Raw genomic sequence first — 17,221 nt, 5'->3', positions numbered from 1 at the left:
TGACAGATGACTCAATAAATAAATTGTGGTTTATACCCTCAGTGGAATACTACTCAACTATTAAAAAAGATGAAATCTTGTCTTTTTCAAAAACATGGATGGAACTTGAGGGGATTATGGTAAATGAAATGAGTCAGAAAGTGAAAGACAATTATGGATTGGTTTCTCATATGTGGAATATAAATAACCAAACTAACAAGTCACAGCAAAAACAACTCAGACTCTATGAAAAATACAGTAGTTACCAGAGGGGGAGAGGGTGGAAGTGTCCAGCTGATTTATCAGGAAGAGGCACTAGACCTTTGGTGGTGGGTGAGGTGAGACTCATACACTAAGGGTGAAGATGTACTGCTGAAACTTACAGTTTTGTAATTAATGGTAGATCAATAAAATTTTATTTAAAAAACACAGCACAATAAAGTCAGTTTGCTTCGATTGCTGGGGAGAATTCTCATCATCTCATCTCAACACAGGCTTTTAAAGCAAGTGGTTCTCATAGCATTACAGGGCTAGTGGGGTGATGACAAAGAACCAGAGGTCCCTGGAACCTAGGGCTTCTCTGAGGTATAACAAGAGGAGGAGCTTGTTAATGTCCTTGACTGGAGCCAGCGAGGAATGTGCTTGCTCTGGGTCAGGATGCCGGCTCTGGGGAACTGGCCATGAGTGGGTCTGAAGCAGAAGTTCATGAAGGAGGGTATCGTGGTTAACACCTGACTCCGGAATCTGGCTGCTGGGGGTCCGAGGCCTCCTCACTTACATGCTGAGTGATACATAACTGCTCAGTGCCTCAGTTTTCCCATCTTTGAAATAGACCTTTCAATCCTACCTTCCTCTTAGCATTGTTGTGATGAGGTTAGATTGGGTGAACTGATGCACATGGAATGGCTCATTACGGGTCTGGAGCATGTTAAGTCTTCCATCAATGATAACTGCTTTATTAGCAGCCGTAGCAATACTTGTGAAACAGCTAATGAGGGAAAGTGAGCAACAGGAGGGGAAGTTTTGCCTCTTGGAATTGGCATGTTGCTTGGCAGCCTCTACGATCCTCAAATGGTCTTGTCTGCCTTCCAAGAAAATCGAACAACAGGTGCCTGGGTTGTCTTAACTTATTCCAGTCCCAAGATAGTCTGGTTTGGTTTTAGACCTCCTGGAGCAGGCTTAACATCGACCGCGACTAGCATTTACATGAAAGCCTTCACCTCAAATGATGGCCGGCTCCACTCAATGACTTTTCTACACAGACTACAATCAATGAGAGCTACATGAATGTTCTTTATTCCCTGGGGGACCTGTAACAGCGCAGCTTGCAGCTGCCCATCAGAGGTGGACGTGTTGGTTCTAGAAATGCACTGACTGCTCTTCTTGCTTTGGGGAGTGCTGACTTCTGAGCAACAAGGCAAGGCTCTGGGTGTGCCCAGGATTGCCATCACAATAGTCACCCCAGGAGCCCAGAAGCTGGGTGGACAGGAGAGCAGAGAGAAGGAAGAGCACTTACCCTAAGTTTCTGGTGGGAGAAAGGGATGGATGGAACCTGGGAGAAGAGGACAGGTCACTTTGGTAATCTAGCTGTGTCTACCCCTGAAGTGGGAAGCAAGGTCCACCCTGACCTTGGATTCTGACATACCCCCATAGGGGATATTTTAGTTCTCAGTGGCTTAGGAGGGAGTCACCACACATACCTCCTCTTGTCTAAATGGGCACCTGACTTGCTTCCCTGTATCCTGTTTTAAGGAGGGATGCTGACAGATGAACTTGCAACCCCCCCAAAGATAATAAGGGCTGTTAGTAATAAGCAATGAATGTGCTTTTATACAACGAATGCCTTCAGGGACCGAACCTGTTTAGGATTAACTGCAGGGAGATGTACTAGCAATTTTCAAACATTTGAAGTCTATGATAATAGCCTTTTCTGAGTTTTCGGAAGCCATTACTGAGGTTTAGTACAAGAAAGAGCTTCCAAACCTTCTAACTATGCAGTGGCGACTTATCTCAGAAACCATCAGCAAATGAGCCCATCAGAGCTGTCAGAATCTAGGGAGGGGGATTGGTGGTGGGGCCTAGGGGCTGTGCTAAGAGCCCTGAAGTTCCTTTGAATTCAGACACTTTGGAACTTAAGCTCAGGGAGGTACCCTTTCGAGGCTGACTCCCAGAGGGCAGGGGATTGGGTTTCAGGGGTAATTTCTAGGACCAGTGAAGCTTGTCCATGAATACCCTTTTGCAGAGAAACGCTGAAGCCTAAGTTTTTCCACTATTAGTATATTGCATCTGCCCAAATGAGCAAGTCCAGAAAATCACCCTGGAGGACAGGGTCCATACTGGCTGGGCAAGTTTGCTGGGAGGGCTGAAAAGTTCACGGGCAGAGGGGGACAGACAACCATAGGTATCCACGTTATTACCAGTAGCTTCATGACAAGTGGCAGAAAGGAATTATCCAAGACCCCTTCCTGGGGCAGAGATGGCTTGGCTCTGATGCACCAACTATTTCAAAGATGCGGAGAGAGCAGAAAAAAACAAACCTCTTACAAAAAGCCTTTGCTGCGAAGTAGAGGAAATCACTCAGACTGCAAGGGTATTCTAATCAGAGCTTTCTTATCAGAGTGTCTCCAGCCTAACAAGGAGAAATCCAATCTACAGCGGCCAAATGCTAAATTAGATCTAATCAGGACCTGCTTCCCAACTGCTCAACAGCAGGTCAAAATCCAATGACAGCTCCCATCGCTGGTTCTTTTTGGTAAGTGAGCTTGCCTGAGTAGTGGCAACTCTTCATTTCCAGGGAAGGGGGGTGGGGGCTTTGTCTTAACTCCCAGCTATTTAATTCCCTCCTCTCAAAACAGTTATGTTAAACTGGAGTTGCTTTCCGGCTCTAAGCAAAGTCCCCTAGTTCTGCTCACGGCAAGACCAAGACCTAAGCAAAGTCCCCTAGTTCTGCTCACGGCAAGACCAAGACCGCTGTCAGCTTGGAGCAGGGGTACATTTCTTTCTTAAAAAGCTTGCACTTATTAACTCATTGCTACCTGTCATGCATCCTACTAGGCACCTTGATGCTTGCTCTGTTTCTCCTTAATGCTTGCAAGGCCATTTTCTTTTCCTCACCGAGCACACAGATTGTAAAAGGATATTCACCCTGCCCAGTGGGACATAACACCCTCCAAACTACCTCAAGGCTGATACCATTGTTACCCTTCTTTCAAGGGATTAATAGCTACAGTTAACTAGCCTTATGGTAGCAGTTATAACTTATAGCTTCTTTGCTACAAGCAAAGGACACCATCTGTGAAACACCCAGCTCCCTGCAGAGCCCTGGCGTGCCATGCTAACAAACAGCCTTAGAGGTCCATTGAGGGCTGGGGCCTTTGAACACAAATATGCCCACACAGAGTCACACACAGTGTGACAGGCATGGAGGCAGAGGTGGGGGTGGGGTATGAGTGCAGAGAAAAAGATACAGAATTTTCTTTCTTTTCCTTTCAGTTTCATCAAAACAAGCCTAACTATTGCTATGTGGGTGTGTTTCCTTCAAACTAGCTGGGTGACTCTGTGCGACATTACTGTACGGTCCAAGAAGCATCTGTCTGGGGCTGAGTGTTATAGGATATGTGCAAGGTAGGGGGTAAAGATGGGAGAAGTGAATGGCTGGAGGAAAAGTCTCACTTCCTCTTTCTTGAAACACCCTTGGGTGTTACCCTGTGTGATATGATGCCAACCTTCCCCTCTTATCCTTGGTCCTAGCCTCTCACTCATTTGGAGACCCAGCTGGACTGCCTGGTCTACAGCTTTGCTTACCTGCACATTGACAGCACGGAGGCTCCAGGCCCCATCCTCACTGCCTGTCATTGCAGGTGAGTTTACAAAGAGACAGAGACAGACAGACAGATACAGACACACACACACCCCTGCCCATCCTCAGATGCACACCTCTGTGAGCCTTCTAAGCCACAGGACCACGTAAGCGCCACACCAGTTATCAAATCTGTTTTGCTGTGTGACTGAAGGAAAATTATATACCTCTCTGAGATTTGGTATTCTGCATTGCTCACGGGATATTTAAGCTCAATTTCTAACTCCAATAGGAATTGTGATGGTCGCCAAGCAGACACGAGTCTGCACGCATACATCCCCACCCCCATACATATAGTACACGTGTGCAGCTGCTAAGAACACCTACCACAAACCAGAGATAATTCTCCTGCATCATAAAATCTCAAAACACAGGGTGAACTAAATTCCTTTCCTTCCCTCTCTACATCAGAGTTCAATTATCTTCTTCAAACATTTAAGTGCAAATGACCAGAATGAAATAACTGCAAATAAATAACCCTAGAGCTTAAAATTCAAGGCAACAAATCTTCCTTTAAATTAAATAAACACTTCCCCCCTTAGCTATATCTTACCTAGATAGAGTCACATCAGTGACTGATTATGCTCTTCTCTAATTATTTCATCCCTCCACCCCACCATTCTTCAAGGTCACATGTCTATGAGAAGCTCTGTTTCAGCTATAGTACTGAAATAGGTTGTGTGCATATTTTAGTTCTCTCAGTTCCTAGCACAGCCCCTGCAAGATGCTTCTCCTTGTAAGGTTCAATGCTTACAGAATTTCTAGCCTCTGAACCTGTGGCTAGTGACTCTGGCCAGGCACCTGGGTTATATCATTTAGTAGACAGTTCACGTTGACTTGGCCTCCCTCTGCCAATAAGAGGTGATGGAGGTGAGGGGTAGACAGCTCAGAATTTCTTTTCCCTTGGGGTGTATATAAAGTCGAAGGAAGACTCAACAGAGTACAACTCCAAGTTTGCAGGGGAGCAAGCAGCCCCAGAGACACAAACAGCAGTCACTCACAGAAGCTGTAGAGACACCAGCCCGTCGAACAGTCCCTTGGCGATCTCGGTGATCTTGTTCCCATAGAGAACCCTGAAAAATTTAAGAGAGTGGTCAGCGTGGATATGAGACCTCTGGGACCCACTCATGTGCGTGGCCACCCCTTTGGTCAACTCCAGGAAGCAGGGACTCTTCGAATGTCTCTTCCCTGCCTGCCTCCCTTCTCACCAGTGAGACAGCAGGCCAGGGCTGGAGGGAGAGGTTGGCCGGCAGGCCAGGAGAAATGGGCTCCATTTTTTCACTCCTGGCGGCCCAGCTCAATAAATAATCCACAATAGGAAGAAGCAGTTCCTTTGTGGTGTCTCCCTGAGCAGCTAAGATGACTCACATACCAGCAATAAATAAGATGTGTGGGAAGCCGGCCGGGCCGTGTCTTCTCGTCTTCAATGGGTATTGATCAGACTGTGGCCTGCCTATAGAATGTTTCCTTTTTTATCCCCTTGCATCCTAGGAATCCCTGAGCTGAGTCCTTTAATCATCCATCTAGACGGGGCTTTTTGGTGTCTGGGGCCCAATCCAGATGCCCAGGGTCAAGGACTAGCTCTCAGGAAAAACTGGGAGTGGGGGACTATTATCTGGGAGTGAGGGAAGCTTTGAGAGCACAGGCCATTTTTCCTATGCCTTGAGCTCCAGGAACTCCCGATTCTTTTATCCTTTTCTCTTTCAAACCCCCAGTGGCGCTCTCTTGTCTGCCATTCATGGGTCAGGCTCTGGTGTCTTACAAGGCTTGGGGAAGGAGTCTATGGGACAGGCCTCTGCACCCCATCACCCTGTGGATCCTGCTAGCCCTGAGCATAGGCACTGAAGATGCTGCTGGCCTCTTTCCTTCTCCTCCAGGGCATAGACTTTGCAGCCTCTCAGGTCCAGCCTCCTCTGAGATGGAGGTAAGTGAGCATAGGAGGGTTTTGTTTTCCTTTTTGATTCCCTCTTAAGCCTTGAAAGGCAATGAATTGCCCAAAATCCTACTGCAAATTCAGGTCACAGTGCATCTTAGAGGAGGCAAAATAATAGGACCAGGAAGTGGTAAATGGGAGTGGTAACCCTCCCCCAGCCCCCTACCCCCCCCCCCCGTCCCCCACTTTCCAGTTGCACCAGGAGTGAAGAGTGAGCTTCTTGCTCAGCCTGCGGGTGTGTTTCATCAATGTTTCAACAAATTAATGACTAAATAAAAATCAGCATGATGGCTCAGGCTCACATTTGTAATTCATATTAATTTCTAGAGCTCACTGTGCCAAATATGGTAACGCCACTATCTGCTGGTCTTGGCTGATGTCAGATCCTCCAGTGGAGCAGAAGCTGGAGGGGTAGAGTGGGGCTGGGGTTTGGGGCAGGGTGCTTGCAACACCCATCACATCTCCTTATGGAAGCCTCCAGCAGGCTGAACTGGGCTGTGCTTCTCCCTCGGGGCACCTGGGTGGAGAGGACCCTGGCTTCCCCTCAGAACACTTTCCTGACCACTTTCTTCCATCTCTCTCTTCCTTGGAAAGTTTCTTCTGAATATGTTGATGGTTTTCACCACCTGTAGCCCTATTTTTATTTCTTCATAGCACTTTTCTCAATGCCACAGTATAAAACTTATAGACTGGTTTACTTTTACAATTTCCTCTGTGCACTCCTCCAGCCACCTTGAATGTCGGTTCCACGAGTGTGGTGACATTACATGGCTTGCTAAAGGCTGGGACCCTGAGCTGAAAGGCTGAAAACCCAACAGGGTCCAGCATAATTAATATTTGTTGAATGAGTGAAAGATTTTCCTGCCTTTAACTCAGCCATCTCTCAGTTTGGTTTCAATGTAAGCTCCACGAGGCCAAGGGTCTTGTCTATCTCTTCCAGGGGCATATTCTCAGTGCCTATAATACTGCTCAGTACACAGCAGGTGCTTAGTGAGTGAATAAGTGCATAGATGGGGGTGAGAGGCACTTCACTTTAACAATGCCCAATATCATCCAGAATTGGCTAACGGCATGGCAATTCCATGGTTAGTAGCCAGATTCTGAATTTTCTTTCTGACAGGACCAGAAGAATCTCATTGTCTTTAGACTGTTCTCAGATCCCAATAGAGGGGCACCAGACAATGGGAACAGGGTGGGGGCAGGGACAGGAACCTGATGACAGACAGCTGCTCCCCCTTCTCCTCTGTGATCTTCAGCACAATAAGCAGACACTAATCTCACATACAAATCCTGCCTTTGATATCCCAGCCAGATGTTCTATTCGATAAATGAAACTAATTTACTCTGCAGGCAGCAGGCAACAGCTGAATGGAGAGACTTCCCAGTCTTCAGTCCTTTCCCAGGGGGACGGGGCAGGTGGAGGAAAACGTGTATCTGGTTACCTGTGCCTGCACACATCAAGCAAACAGGTTGCACAGAACAGAAAAGCCCAGGCAGGATGCTGCTGAGCATCTTCACCCTTGCAAACGGGGGCAGGTCACCAAGTGATATAAATAATATCAACCAAGGCTGCCTTTAGTAGCTTATATTTTTCACATTATCTCAGGAGTTTGTGGAATCAGCCTGCCTGGGTCCAAATCTTGCCTCTCACTTGTTACCAGTGGCCTTGGAAAAGTTAAGAGTTAATGACTCAACAAGATTTGGGAGTATGTGTGTGTGTATGTATGTGAGCTTGTGTGCCATAACTATGTTCTAGGTACAGCTTAATGGACCAGAGGTTCAACCAGGGCCAAGAGAGATAAAACAAATAAAATCTTCCTATCTGTGTGGAGTTTAGACAGTCCAATTTTTTTCAAGTGGAAAAGACAGGTGAAGACAAGGTTGTAATGAGGATGAAATTACCAAGGCTCCCACATGTACATTACATCCTACCTAGTAAGTGAGCAATATGTATGGCCAGACCATGCTATCATGCAAACATAGTTGTGGGATATGTGACAGGCAGGGGAGGTACCACTGTCCCCTTCTGCCTCTGAGGATGTTCACGACATCACATGGCGAGTCCCTGATGGATTAAGGACAAAGTCCCATGCTTTCCTGTTCCTCTGGGTCTCTGAGTCCCTGGTGAGCCCAATAGGCTGCCCTCCAGTTTCAAAATCAGAGAAAGGGAAGGGCTCATAGGATTGGGCTGAGGCTTTCTCAGAACAATGATCCAGAGGTTGGAGGTTTGGAAAAAAAGTCTTAAAATAGGGAAAGAAAATTAGCTCCTCCCTTGACGAGGCCACAGAAATGGGGCAAAATGGGCTTGTCGATAATAAACACATACTATGATTTTCTCCCTCCCTCTCCCCAGAGAGCCTGCCAAGGTATGGGGCGGGAGGGGGTGTGCGGTTAGAGCAGAAGATGCATTTGAATTAGAAGCCAATAACTGGGAAGGCTGCTGGGCACTTAATCAATAAAAATAATGCATTTGGGTTGTAGAAATATTCCCCGAGATCAATTTCCCCTGAAGAAATATTTGTTTCTTTTACCAGGTTGCCACAAGTGTGTGAGGGAACATAAAGCCTTGATAAACACCTCCTGAGAAATATGGACACCTCCCCCCACCACCCCGCCTTCCCTGTGCAACTGGGCTTCCCACTTACAGTGATGTGAGTGACTTCAGCCCCTGGAAGGCATCTGGAGCGATGTCCGATATCTGGTTCTTGCTGATATCTCTGAAAGCAGCAAAGGCAGAGACTGAGCACAGGGCCCAGAGGTGTGACACAGCCCCTCCCAAGTGCCAGCCCTGTGTTCCAGGTATGCAAAATGCTGAGATTGAACCACCCCATTAATTTAGTTATTCATCGTGCAAGAGAAGGGGTGTAAAGACCGCTCAGTTCAATTGCCTAGTGATAAAATACACTATCTTCCTATCACTCTTCCTGGCTTCCAAAGAACGCTTGCCATCCATAACTTGACTTTGACATATGGCTGGGCACATGTGCGCCTTCACTTTGTAGACCAATTAAGGCTTTGCCGTAGGTCGTGTGAGCAAGCAAAGAGAACTGAAATGAAGCAGGGCCCTGTTCCATCCAGGCACAGGCCAGAAGCATCCTTTTCTTGCCATGTGCCTCAGTCAGTACTTATTTTTCTCCCCAGAAGTCCCAAGTCATTTCATCTCCTGCAAGGAGGTCTGGAGCAGTGGCTGCAGTGTCTCATTCAGTGAACTGTCCAGGCCGTGTGACGTAGTGCATCATGAGATTCTCACCTGCCAGCTTAGAGACAAGGATTTGTCGGTGGAAGTGCTCCTCAGACAGAAGCCAGCCCAGCACATTGATGTCCAGGGCTTTGGGGTAACATGAGCAAGGGGTATGCTGTGTGTTCAGACCCTTAGATGCTGGACTAAGAGGCAGCTCACCTACTCTCACTGGTGCAGAGGCCTCCCCCTAACCCAGAGGCTGCCCATTTTCCAGCAATCCAGTGACTTCGGGGTGCTGGCCTCTTGTTCTTGCTGAAGGCACTTTACTGAGGGGGAAGACTTCCTCCCAGAGCCACTGGCTCAGGCACAGCCTTCGGCTCCTATCACTGGAAGGGGAGATGCTCCAACTTCCAGCAACAACAGCTCATTTAAATGAAATACATCAATGGGTCTTTGCTCTGTGTAGAAGGAGGGCACTGGGGTGGTGGCAGGTCAACAAGAGGAGACAAGGGACTATGGAGAAGAAAGTTCATCTAAGCAGATTCCCAGGCAATTGCCTCCAGTGAGGCCAGACATCTGGCCCCCTGCCTCTTACACATATCCTCCACCTGTTTCTCTCCTCCTTCTAAGGGCCTTCAAGAGGGCAACGGGACCATGTTTGCCAGGGCCTCTGCACGTTTCCCTCCCTGTTTCCAAAGCCTGTAAGTTGAAAGACACTTCACAGGCTAAGACTTCTTAGGCACTGCTATCAGGCGCAGCCCTTTAGCCAGTGAGATGGCCTCTAAGAAATCTGAGATTGTGCTCACACACTTACTGGCTTACACCAGGCTTTTCTTTAGCAGCTCTATTTTCACCTCAGGGTCTTAACAAACAAATGCCTCGGATTATCCTAATCTTGTTGGCCCTTAGGGTGACTGCTTAGCCAAGTATTTCAGGCAAGTGCCCAGGGTCTGTGTTCAGATCCCACTAATGAGAACACCAGGCCTTTCTGTTTCCTGATGGTGGGATGTCCCTTTAAGGTATTTAGACATCTGGGCCTCCCCGGTGGCGCAGCGGTTGAGCGCTCGGTTGCGAAGCTGCCCCCGGCCTCTGCGGCGCTGGTTCGATCCCCGGCTGCTCCCCGGCCACCGGAGGAGGGTCCCACATGGCGCGCAGACCTCTCCTGCCGCCCGCTGCTCCCCTCAGCAGTGTACTTCGGTCCTTCTGCCTGCTCTGCTCCCCGCTCTGGCTCTGGTGAATTCTCTCACCCTCCCGCGCTTCTGACTGTACCCAGTGCATGTATAAACAAAACAAACAAACAAACAAACAAATAAATAAACATGCCTCTATAAAAAAAACAAAAACAAAAACAAACAAAAAAAAAACTGATTAAAAAAAAAAAAAGGTATTTAGACATCTACCGTGCAAGAGCAAGCTTTCTGTTTGAGCGTTATCCTGACACGTTGGCTTTTAGGCCACAAATGGACTTTCAAACCTGGCCCTGGTTACGACATGAAGGGTTTTGGAGATGGCAGGGAGTGGAAATTGGAGAAGCTGGGAATTGACCCTGGTGGTTACTTTGTCTTAATTCTAAATTTTGCAAGAAGGAAACAGCAGGTTTGAGAGGTGAGGGACCTGGAGACACGAGGGACTGGACAGCTATGTAGGTACAGAGCTGGCCTCTCAAACTGCCTTCCATTTCACTGCAATGGATGCAGGGGCACCGGGTGGGAAGACAGGCCGGGGGAGGGGTCGCCTGCTCCCCCTGGCCATGCTTGCCCTCTCCCAGGCCACTCGGGTGGTGCTAGAGAAGGCTCTGGGCACTTGAGTGGCTCTTGAGCAGTGGTTCCTATACTTTTTTTTTTTTTTTAAAAGAAATCCACTTCTTTTTTTTTTAATTTTTTTTTTTTTAATAGAGGCATGCTTTATTTATTTGTTTGCTGGTTTGTTTGTTTGTTTTGTTTATACATGCACTGGGTACAGTCAGAAGTGCGGGAGGGTGAGAGAATTCACCAGAGCCAGAGCGGGGAGCAGAGCAGGCAGAAGGGCCGAAGTACACTGCTGAGGGGAGCAGCGGGCGGCAGGAGAGGTCTGCGCGCCATGTGGGACCCTCCTCCGGTGGCCGGGGAGCAGCCGGGGATCAAACTGGTGCCGCAGAGGCCGCGCGCAGTTTCGCAACCCAGCACTCAACCGCTGCGCCACCGGGGAGGCCCGGTTCCTATACTTCTTGGATATATTATTAAAATACATGTGCAGAGAGTCTGAGTTGTGGTTTGGGGAACTGGGGTTGAAGTTGTATGTGACATCTCTCCAAGGGATCTTCAGGTAGGTGGTCCCAAGTCACTTTAAGTCAGAGTGTTTCAGAATCTGGTTGATCTCAGATCCACCCTTGTCCCCCGGGGCTTATAAACTGGACAACCAAGAGGTGGATGGCCTTTGCAGGCTATTGAAACAGAGATGGCAAATTCAAGGGCTTATAGGGCTCAGCAAGGATGATGAGCCTGAGATAGTAGGAAGTCCTGGAACCGGAGGGAAACTGAGAGCATGTAAGTGAAGCGTTCAATACTCCAATTGGTCAAACAACATAGGGTGGGCCCTCAAGGGTCATGCTGTCAGTTAACCGGCCTGTAAGACCAAGGGGTGTTCTCAACGTCCCCCCTACCGTCAAATGCTCTCAATGTCTCCCCTACCGATGTCTTCTCTACTTTCAAACTTGTTTTCACCTAGAAGTGCTTTTCTAACCTGAGTGCTAGAAATGGGGACAAAGTGATTCATTCAGGGAGAATTTTTTCCCCTTGTGCTAACAGCAGGATGGGGTTCAATCTTAATACAGGGGAACTTCTTCCTACTAGAGATAAACTGGTCATGTTCACCCAGGAAGAATTCACATTTAGAGTCTTAAAATCTATTCTCAAGCAGTGATCCTGCTTCTCCTAAGTTGTTGTACTTCCGTCTGGGTTTCTGAAGTTAGTTGCAACATTTAAAAGTGGACTTTCTTCCCCATTGCCCTCCCTTTGGTGGGGAAAAAAAGGCATCATAATAAATATCAATAGCATCAGAAGTGATAAAAAATTAAATGCATTTTCCAGGTCGTGACTAAGGCCTTATGAATTTTGAATGTACAGATCACGCAACTCTGATAGGATGGAGAAAGGACAGTAAAACACAGCCACGCTCTAAATTACCTGGACTTCACAAAAAATGAGAGCAGTAACTTAAATCATGCAAGAGCTATAGGTTGGGGCAGGGACTGGACTTGTCATTTTTCATTGAAATTACTATCTGGCTGCATAATCAAGCTGGGCTTTAAAAATGAATTGGGGGGGTTGGCTATGGAGTGTGAGCTGGGGAAGCAGGGAGAACAGGAGATTAATGGTCCAAGGTTTTAAATATTAAGGCCTATATTTATACAGCTTCTCCAGCAGGAAGGCTGCCAAGGGGAGGGAAGGAGGACGAGCTCAGGGCTGGCTCACTATGCTGGTCTTCACTTCTGGAATTGTACCAGAAGAAAATTGTGTTTGGTTTGGATTTCCAGGGAGATGGGAAGCTGGCTTCCTGAGATCTGAGGGCAAAGCCTACCAATGCCACTGTTTCACAGGGATGTTTATTTTAACATAAAAGGAGTCAGAAGACACTTAACCTCTTTAATGGGGGCCCTCCTACTCAAGGGAAGTCAATGAATCAAGATGGAGTCCACAGATAACTCTACCTCTGCGCTCTCTCTCGCTCTCTCTCTCTCTCTCTCTCTTCTCAGTGGGGGGCCAGAGAGAGTGAGTGAGTGGAAAGAAACAGCATGCTGGTTATTGGGCTGTAATAGATGAATTCTTAGCCTGGTAAAGGGATAGCAATCTCCTGCCAGATTCTTAATTTCTATGATGGAAAGTATTAAGTAGGGTAATAGTGGGTGATCTCTGAACCCCACCAGCCTTCTGCCAGGGTGTCCAGCCCAGACTCACAGAGCAGTGCTGAGGGTGGGGAGGATATGGCCACAATGACAGGATGAGGGCAAGGATGAGGGTGCTGATGCTGCCCATGGTGCCCAGGGGAAAGCCATCGCTGTGTAGGTATCACCAGGCATTGATGGATAACACGTAGTGGTGGTGATGGGGGTGTTGGAGATGATCATGGGCAAGTCACGTGTTGTCAGTAAGTACCTTCCAGGACTCCTAGTCTCACTTGGAAAGTAGATAGAGTCCTTATTATGGTCTGAAGGGTCCATGGATCCCTTTCTACCTGGCTGCTGCCTACCTCTCCAACACGTTCCCTACTGCTTCCCCTCACCCACTCCCCTCCTCCTCTGTCTTCTGCAGGCCAAGCTTCTAGGGCGTTTCCATGCTCTTCTTTGACTCACCCCTCACTCCCTCTGGTCACCTGCACAGAGAGACTGTCGTAGGAAGATCCACCTAAAAGACCACCCACCCTCTATTCCTTTCACTTCCTGGGTCATATTCTAATACTTCTCAATATTCTCCCACTAGAATTTATAAGAGCAGACTTCATTTCGCATCATAGCTCTAGCCACAGAGTGTCTGTGTTCTTATACACAATGACCTTGCACTAAGTATTTGTTAAAATGTGTGCGTGGTTGTGAGGATGTTGGTGGCAGTGCTATAGAATGATAGAGATTGCTGTCACTCCTCTGCTGAAGCTCCTACTTGAGGCCCACACACCATCAACAGGGGACAATAAAAATGGTGGTGTGGGTTTTTTTTTAAGATTTATTTATTTATACAAGAACTGGGGTACAGTCAGAGACGCAGGAGGGTGAGAGAATTCACCAGAGACAGAGCTGGGAGCAGAACAGGCAGATGGACCGAAGACACTGCTAAGGGGAGGAGAGGGTGAGGCAGGAGAGGTCTGCTGCACCATGTGGGTATCACCCTGGCCACTTGGGAATTGAACCAGCGCTGCAGAGAGCTTCACAGCATGGCGCTCAACCCGCTGCGCCACTGGGGAGGCCCAAAAATGGTGGTGCGGGTTTTTAAGGACAACTTAGTCCTCCTCCCAGATCACTGGACTTCACTCTATCAGGGAAGCCCTTAGCTGTTGAGGTTCTTTGAGCCCCCACACCTCATCTTCTGAAAGCAACACTTCTGAGCCTCACCTCCCAATTTTAGGAGTGCATTCCTACTCAGACAAGAAGGAGGACGGAGGAATGAGGCAGGCTGCCCACTACACAGGACATATCCCCTGCCCACCCACCCATCTGAAATCATTTGGGTTCATTTCTCCTTAGAGGAAACTCACATTCGTTTCAGTTTCTTGTACTGGGTGAAGGCTCCAGCAGGGATGGATTTGATGGAGTTCTGTTCCAGGCGTCTGGGAAATAGAGCAGAGGAGTCAATTAAACATTGGTTGGCTGTGGAGTGCCTGAGGACAGAGTGGCCTCCCCCAGCACCCATTCTTGGTTGAAGATCCAGCAAACACTGCAAAAGCCAGAGAGTCTACTTTTGGGGGGATATGGTACAACCACCCCAGGGTCTAACTCCCCTGAGAGAGAGCCAGAAAAGATGACTTCTCCATGAGGATTTTTGGTTCTTGCTTTTTATAAGCTGTTTTTGTAGCTTCTTCAGAAAAAGCTTTTGGAAGTAACCAAATGGTGAGCTGAAAAAGTCAAAGGGAAAGAAAAGTAAAAGGAGAGATTTAGCATATAGCATGATCTTAATGTCTTATTATATTGTATATTGCATATCATATACTTGACATTTGCTGAGTGTCGATCTAAAGATTTATTTATTTATGCATACAAGAGCTGGGGTAAAGGCCAGAGATGCGGGGGGTGAGAGGATTCACCAGAGACAGAGTGGGGAACAGAACAGGCAGAATGACCGAAGTACACTGCTGAGGGGAGTAGTGGGCGTGTCAGGAGAGGTCTGGTGTGCCATGTGGGTTGCTCCCTGGCCTGCTAGGGCTCGAACTCAGGCTGCAGAGGCTGCGAATTGCTTCATAATGCAGTGCTTAACCCCTTGTGCCACCAGGGAGGCCCCTGAGTGTCAATCTAAATGCTCTCATCAGACACTCCCAAAATGGTAACTACCTAAGGTGACAGACATTAACCAATTTGACTATAGCAATCACTTCCCAATGTATATGGATAGCGAAACAATTGCATATTTTAAATGTATACATTTTTATTTGTCAATTTTACATCCAATAAAGCTGGAAATAAATTTCAAAAAAAAAAAAAAGTAAAAAGAAATGGGCCATGGCTAGCAAAGCCAGCTGTCACAGAACCAGTCACCATTGAAAACTCCACACTGCCCATGGGATGATGAATGGGCAGAAATGACAATGGCCCACTTCAATTCTGGGCTTTTCCATGGACTTTTCTGATATGTGGAGAAAGAGCCCTCATGTCTTTACCTTCCAGCCTGACATCCATCAAACTATCTCCTTGACATACTGGAGACTCCAGGACCCCAGCTGGACCATCCCCTGGGCTTTACCACCTTAGGGACTTTTCCAAAATGCTTCCCCCTCTTTCCTATTACTCTGGGAAGAACAAGAGAGGCTGTAGGCCCAGGGCACAGACTTCCCTGGCAGAGAAGGGGCTGTGGGGGTGGAAGGAGCAGGCACACTTGATTCTTTATTCTTTCATCTCCCAAATGACTTTCCATCCCAAGACCAGGTGTGGTGGGAAATAGGCCTGAGTGAGAGGCGGGGCCTCAATTAGAGGTGATGGATGAGGCCCCAGGCCAGGCAGAGGACTCAGCCTCTCATCCTCATCCATCTCCCTTTTCTCCAAGGTCCGGATCTTTTCATCACCTCCTTATTTGGCATGGATACTCCCCAAACCCTCCACGCGAAGACACAAGAATAGGTGTGCTGAGGAGAGAGGGGCGGGGGAGCTGTGGGAGCAGACAGGCTACATCTAGCTAGCGGATGCACATTTCTGGCTGGGATGAACCCATTCATCTTGAAGAGTAATTCCTGCTGCAGAGTGAGGGAGACAGTCGTATTAATTTGTGCCTTGCGATCTCATCTTCATTGGGGGAACAGAGTATTTGTTACTGGGACCGCTAATGGAGCAGTTTGCCAGCAATTTTCCCATTTCAAACAACATCTCAGCTGCTAATGTGGGATGGTTTGTCAGGCGGACCCATAACACAGACAAATCACTCTCCAGGCCAAAAGAAGGGAGGGCTGGGGGGGGGGGGAGAAAGAGAACAGGCAGGGGAGGGGCGAGAGGGAGCATCGGGACAGATCTTTCTGGGCTGCTGGACGAATACAGTCTACAAATGAGCCCACCACGGTCTGTTAACCAAGTCTTTGTGGCTGGGTGGAGGGGGCGGGGAGAGTGCTCTGTGGCGCATATGGACACAGGCTCACTGCACAGGGGGCTGGCTGGCTCATGGTGAATCACTGGGTCTCAGACACTGTATTAGATTCAGCCACCCAGAGTGGCAGCAGACTCTGGGCTGGCTGCCGTGACTGAGAAGTTCCAAGGGCATTTTTGTTTCCAGCTGAGCAGAGTTCAGCAGGGATTTCTCAGCCAAGGCAGCAGTTTCATGGGTCCCTAGGGCTGTCAGTCAGGTGGCAAAGCTCTCCAGGAATCCTGTGATTCACCTGCTCCTCTGGCAAGGGATGGCAGCAAGATGACACCTTTGGAGAGAGCCACAGACTGTAACGATGGCAAACCCCTCAGCCTGGGCAACAGCATCCATGGCTGCCAGGTGCAAGCCAAGAGCCAGGGCAGCTCAGGTCGGTGGCAGGCATAAGGTTAGCTGCTATCCCAGAAGTTCATGATCAATTAACTTCCACTTTAGTGATGGGTACAAGAAGGGAGGGAGGGAGGAGTCAACATGCCCAAGTGATACAGGTTCTGGTGATAGAGACCAACTGAGACAGTCCAGCAAAGAACCACATTTTATAGTAACATAATAAACAAGCAGAGTGATCACCGACGCAGTCCAGTTCACATATGCCTGTCATATCTTGTGATCCTTGTCCTCGTGAGGTAAGCAGTGTTGGCTTCATTTGTTGGATGGGGAAAATGAAACCTAGAGGGATCAAATAACCTGTCCCAAGTGACAAAGCTACTGAGTGGCAGAAGTAAACCCTCTGTTTCTCTGCATTGGAATTGCTGCCTCTCCCTCTTTTTTGAAAATGAGAAAACTGAGGTCCAGAGACTAAAGCGGGTTTTCTCAGAGTCACAGAGAGGCAGAAGGCATTAAAGCACTTCTGAGACATCATGCAGAAGTCAGCTCAGTAAAAAGACTGTAGGGATGGAGGGAAGATGGCAAATTGATGTGACTATACAAAAGACACAAAGAGAGTGCAAAGGTGTGGT

The 17,221-nt window shown here is 48.0% G+C and overlaps 1 protein-coding gene across 2 annotated transcripts in view; it reads right to left on the bottom strand.

Moving 5' to 3' along the window:
• Nucleotides 1–17,221, bottom strand: part of SLIT3 (slit guidance ligand 3) — a gene marked incomplete at its 5' end in the record, with an annotated part of 602,061 nt that overhangs the window by 104,603 nt on the left and 480,237 nt on the right. For both annotated transcript variants that reach the window (XM_084244368.1, XM_084244367.1), the window contains 3 exons: nt 4,840–4,911; nt 8,417–8,488; nt 14,179–14,250. In XM_084244368.1, the coding sequence (XP_084100494.1) occupies nt 4,840–4,911; nt 8,417–8,488; nt 14,179–14,250 (216 nt within the window). The remainder of the gene's footprint in view (nt 1–4,839; nt 4,912–8,416; nt 8,489–14,178; nt 14,251–17,221) is intronic.

The sequence above is a fragment of the Talpa europaea genome (genome assembly GCF_964194135.1).
Source record: "Talpa europaea genome assembly, chromosome: 9".
NCBI lineage: Eukaryota > Metazoa > Chordata > Mammalia > Eulipotyphla > Talpidae > Talpa > Talpa europaea.
This window is presented reverse-complemented; position numbering and strand designations above follow the sequence as displayed.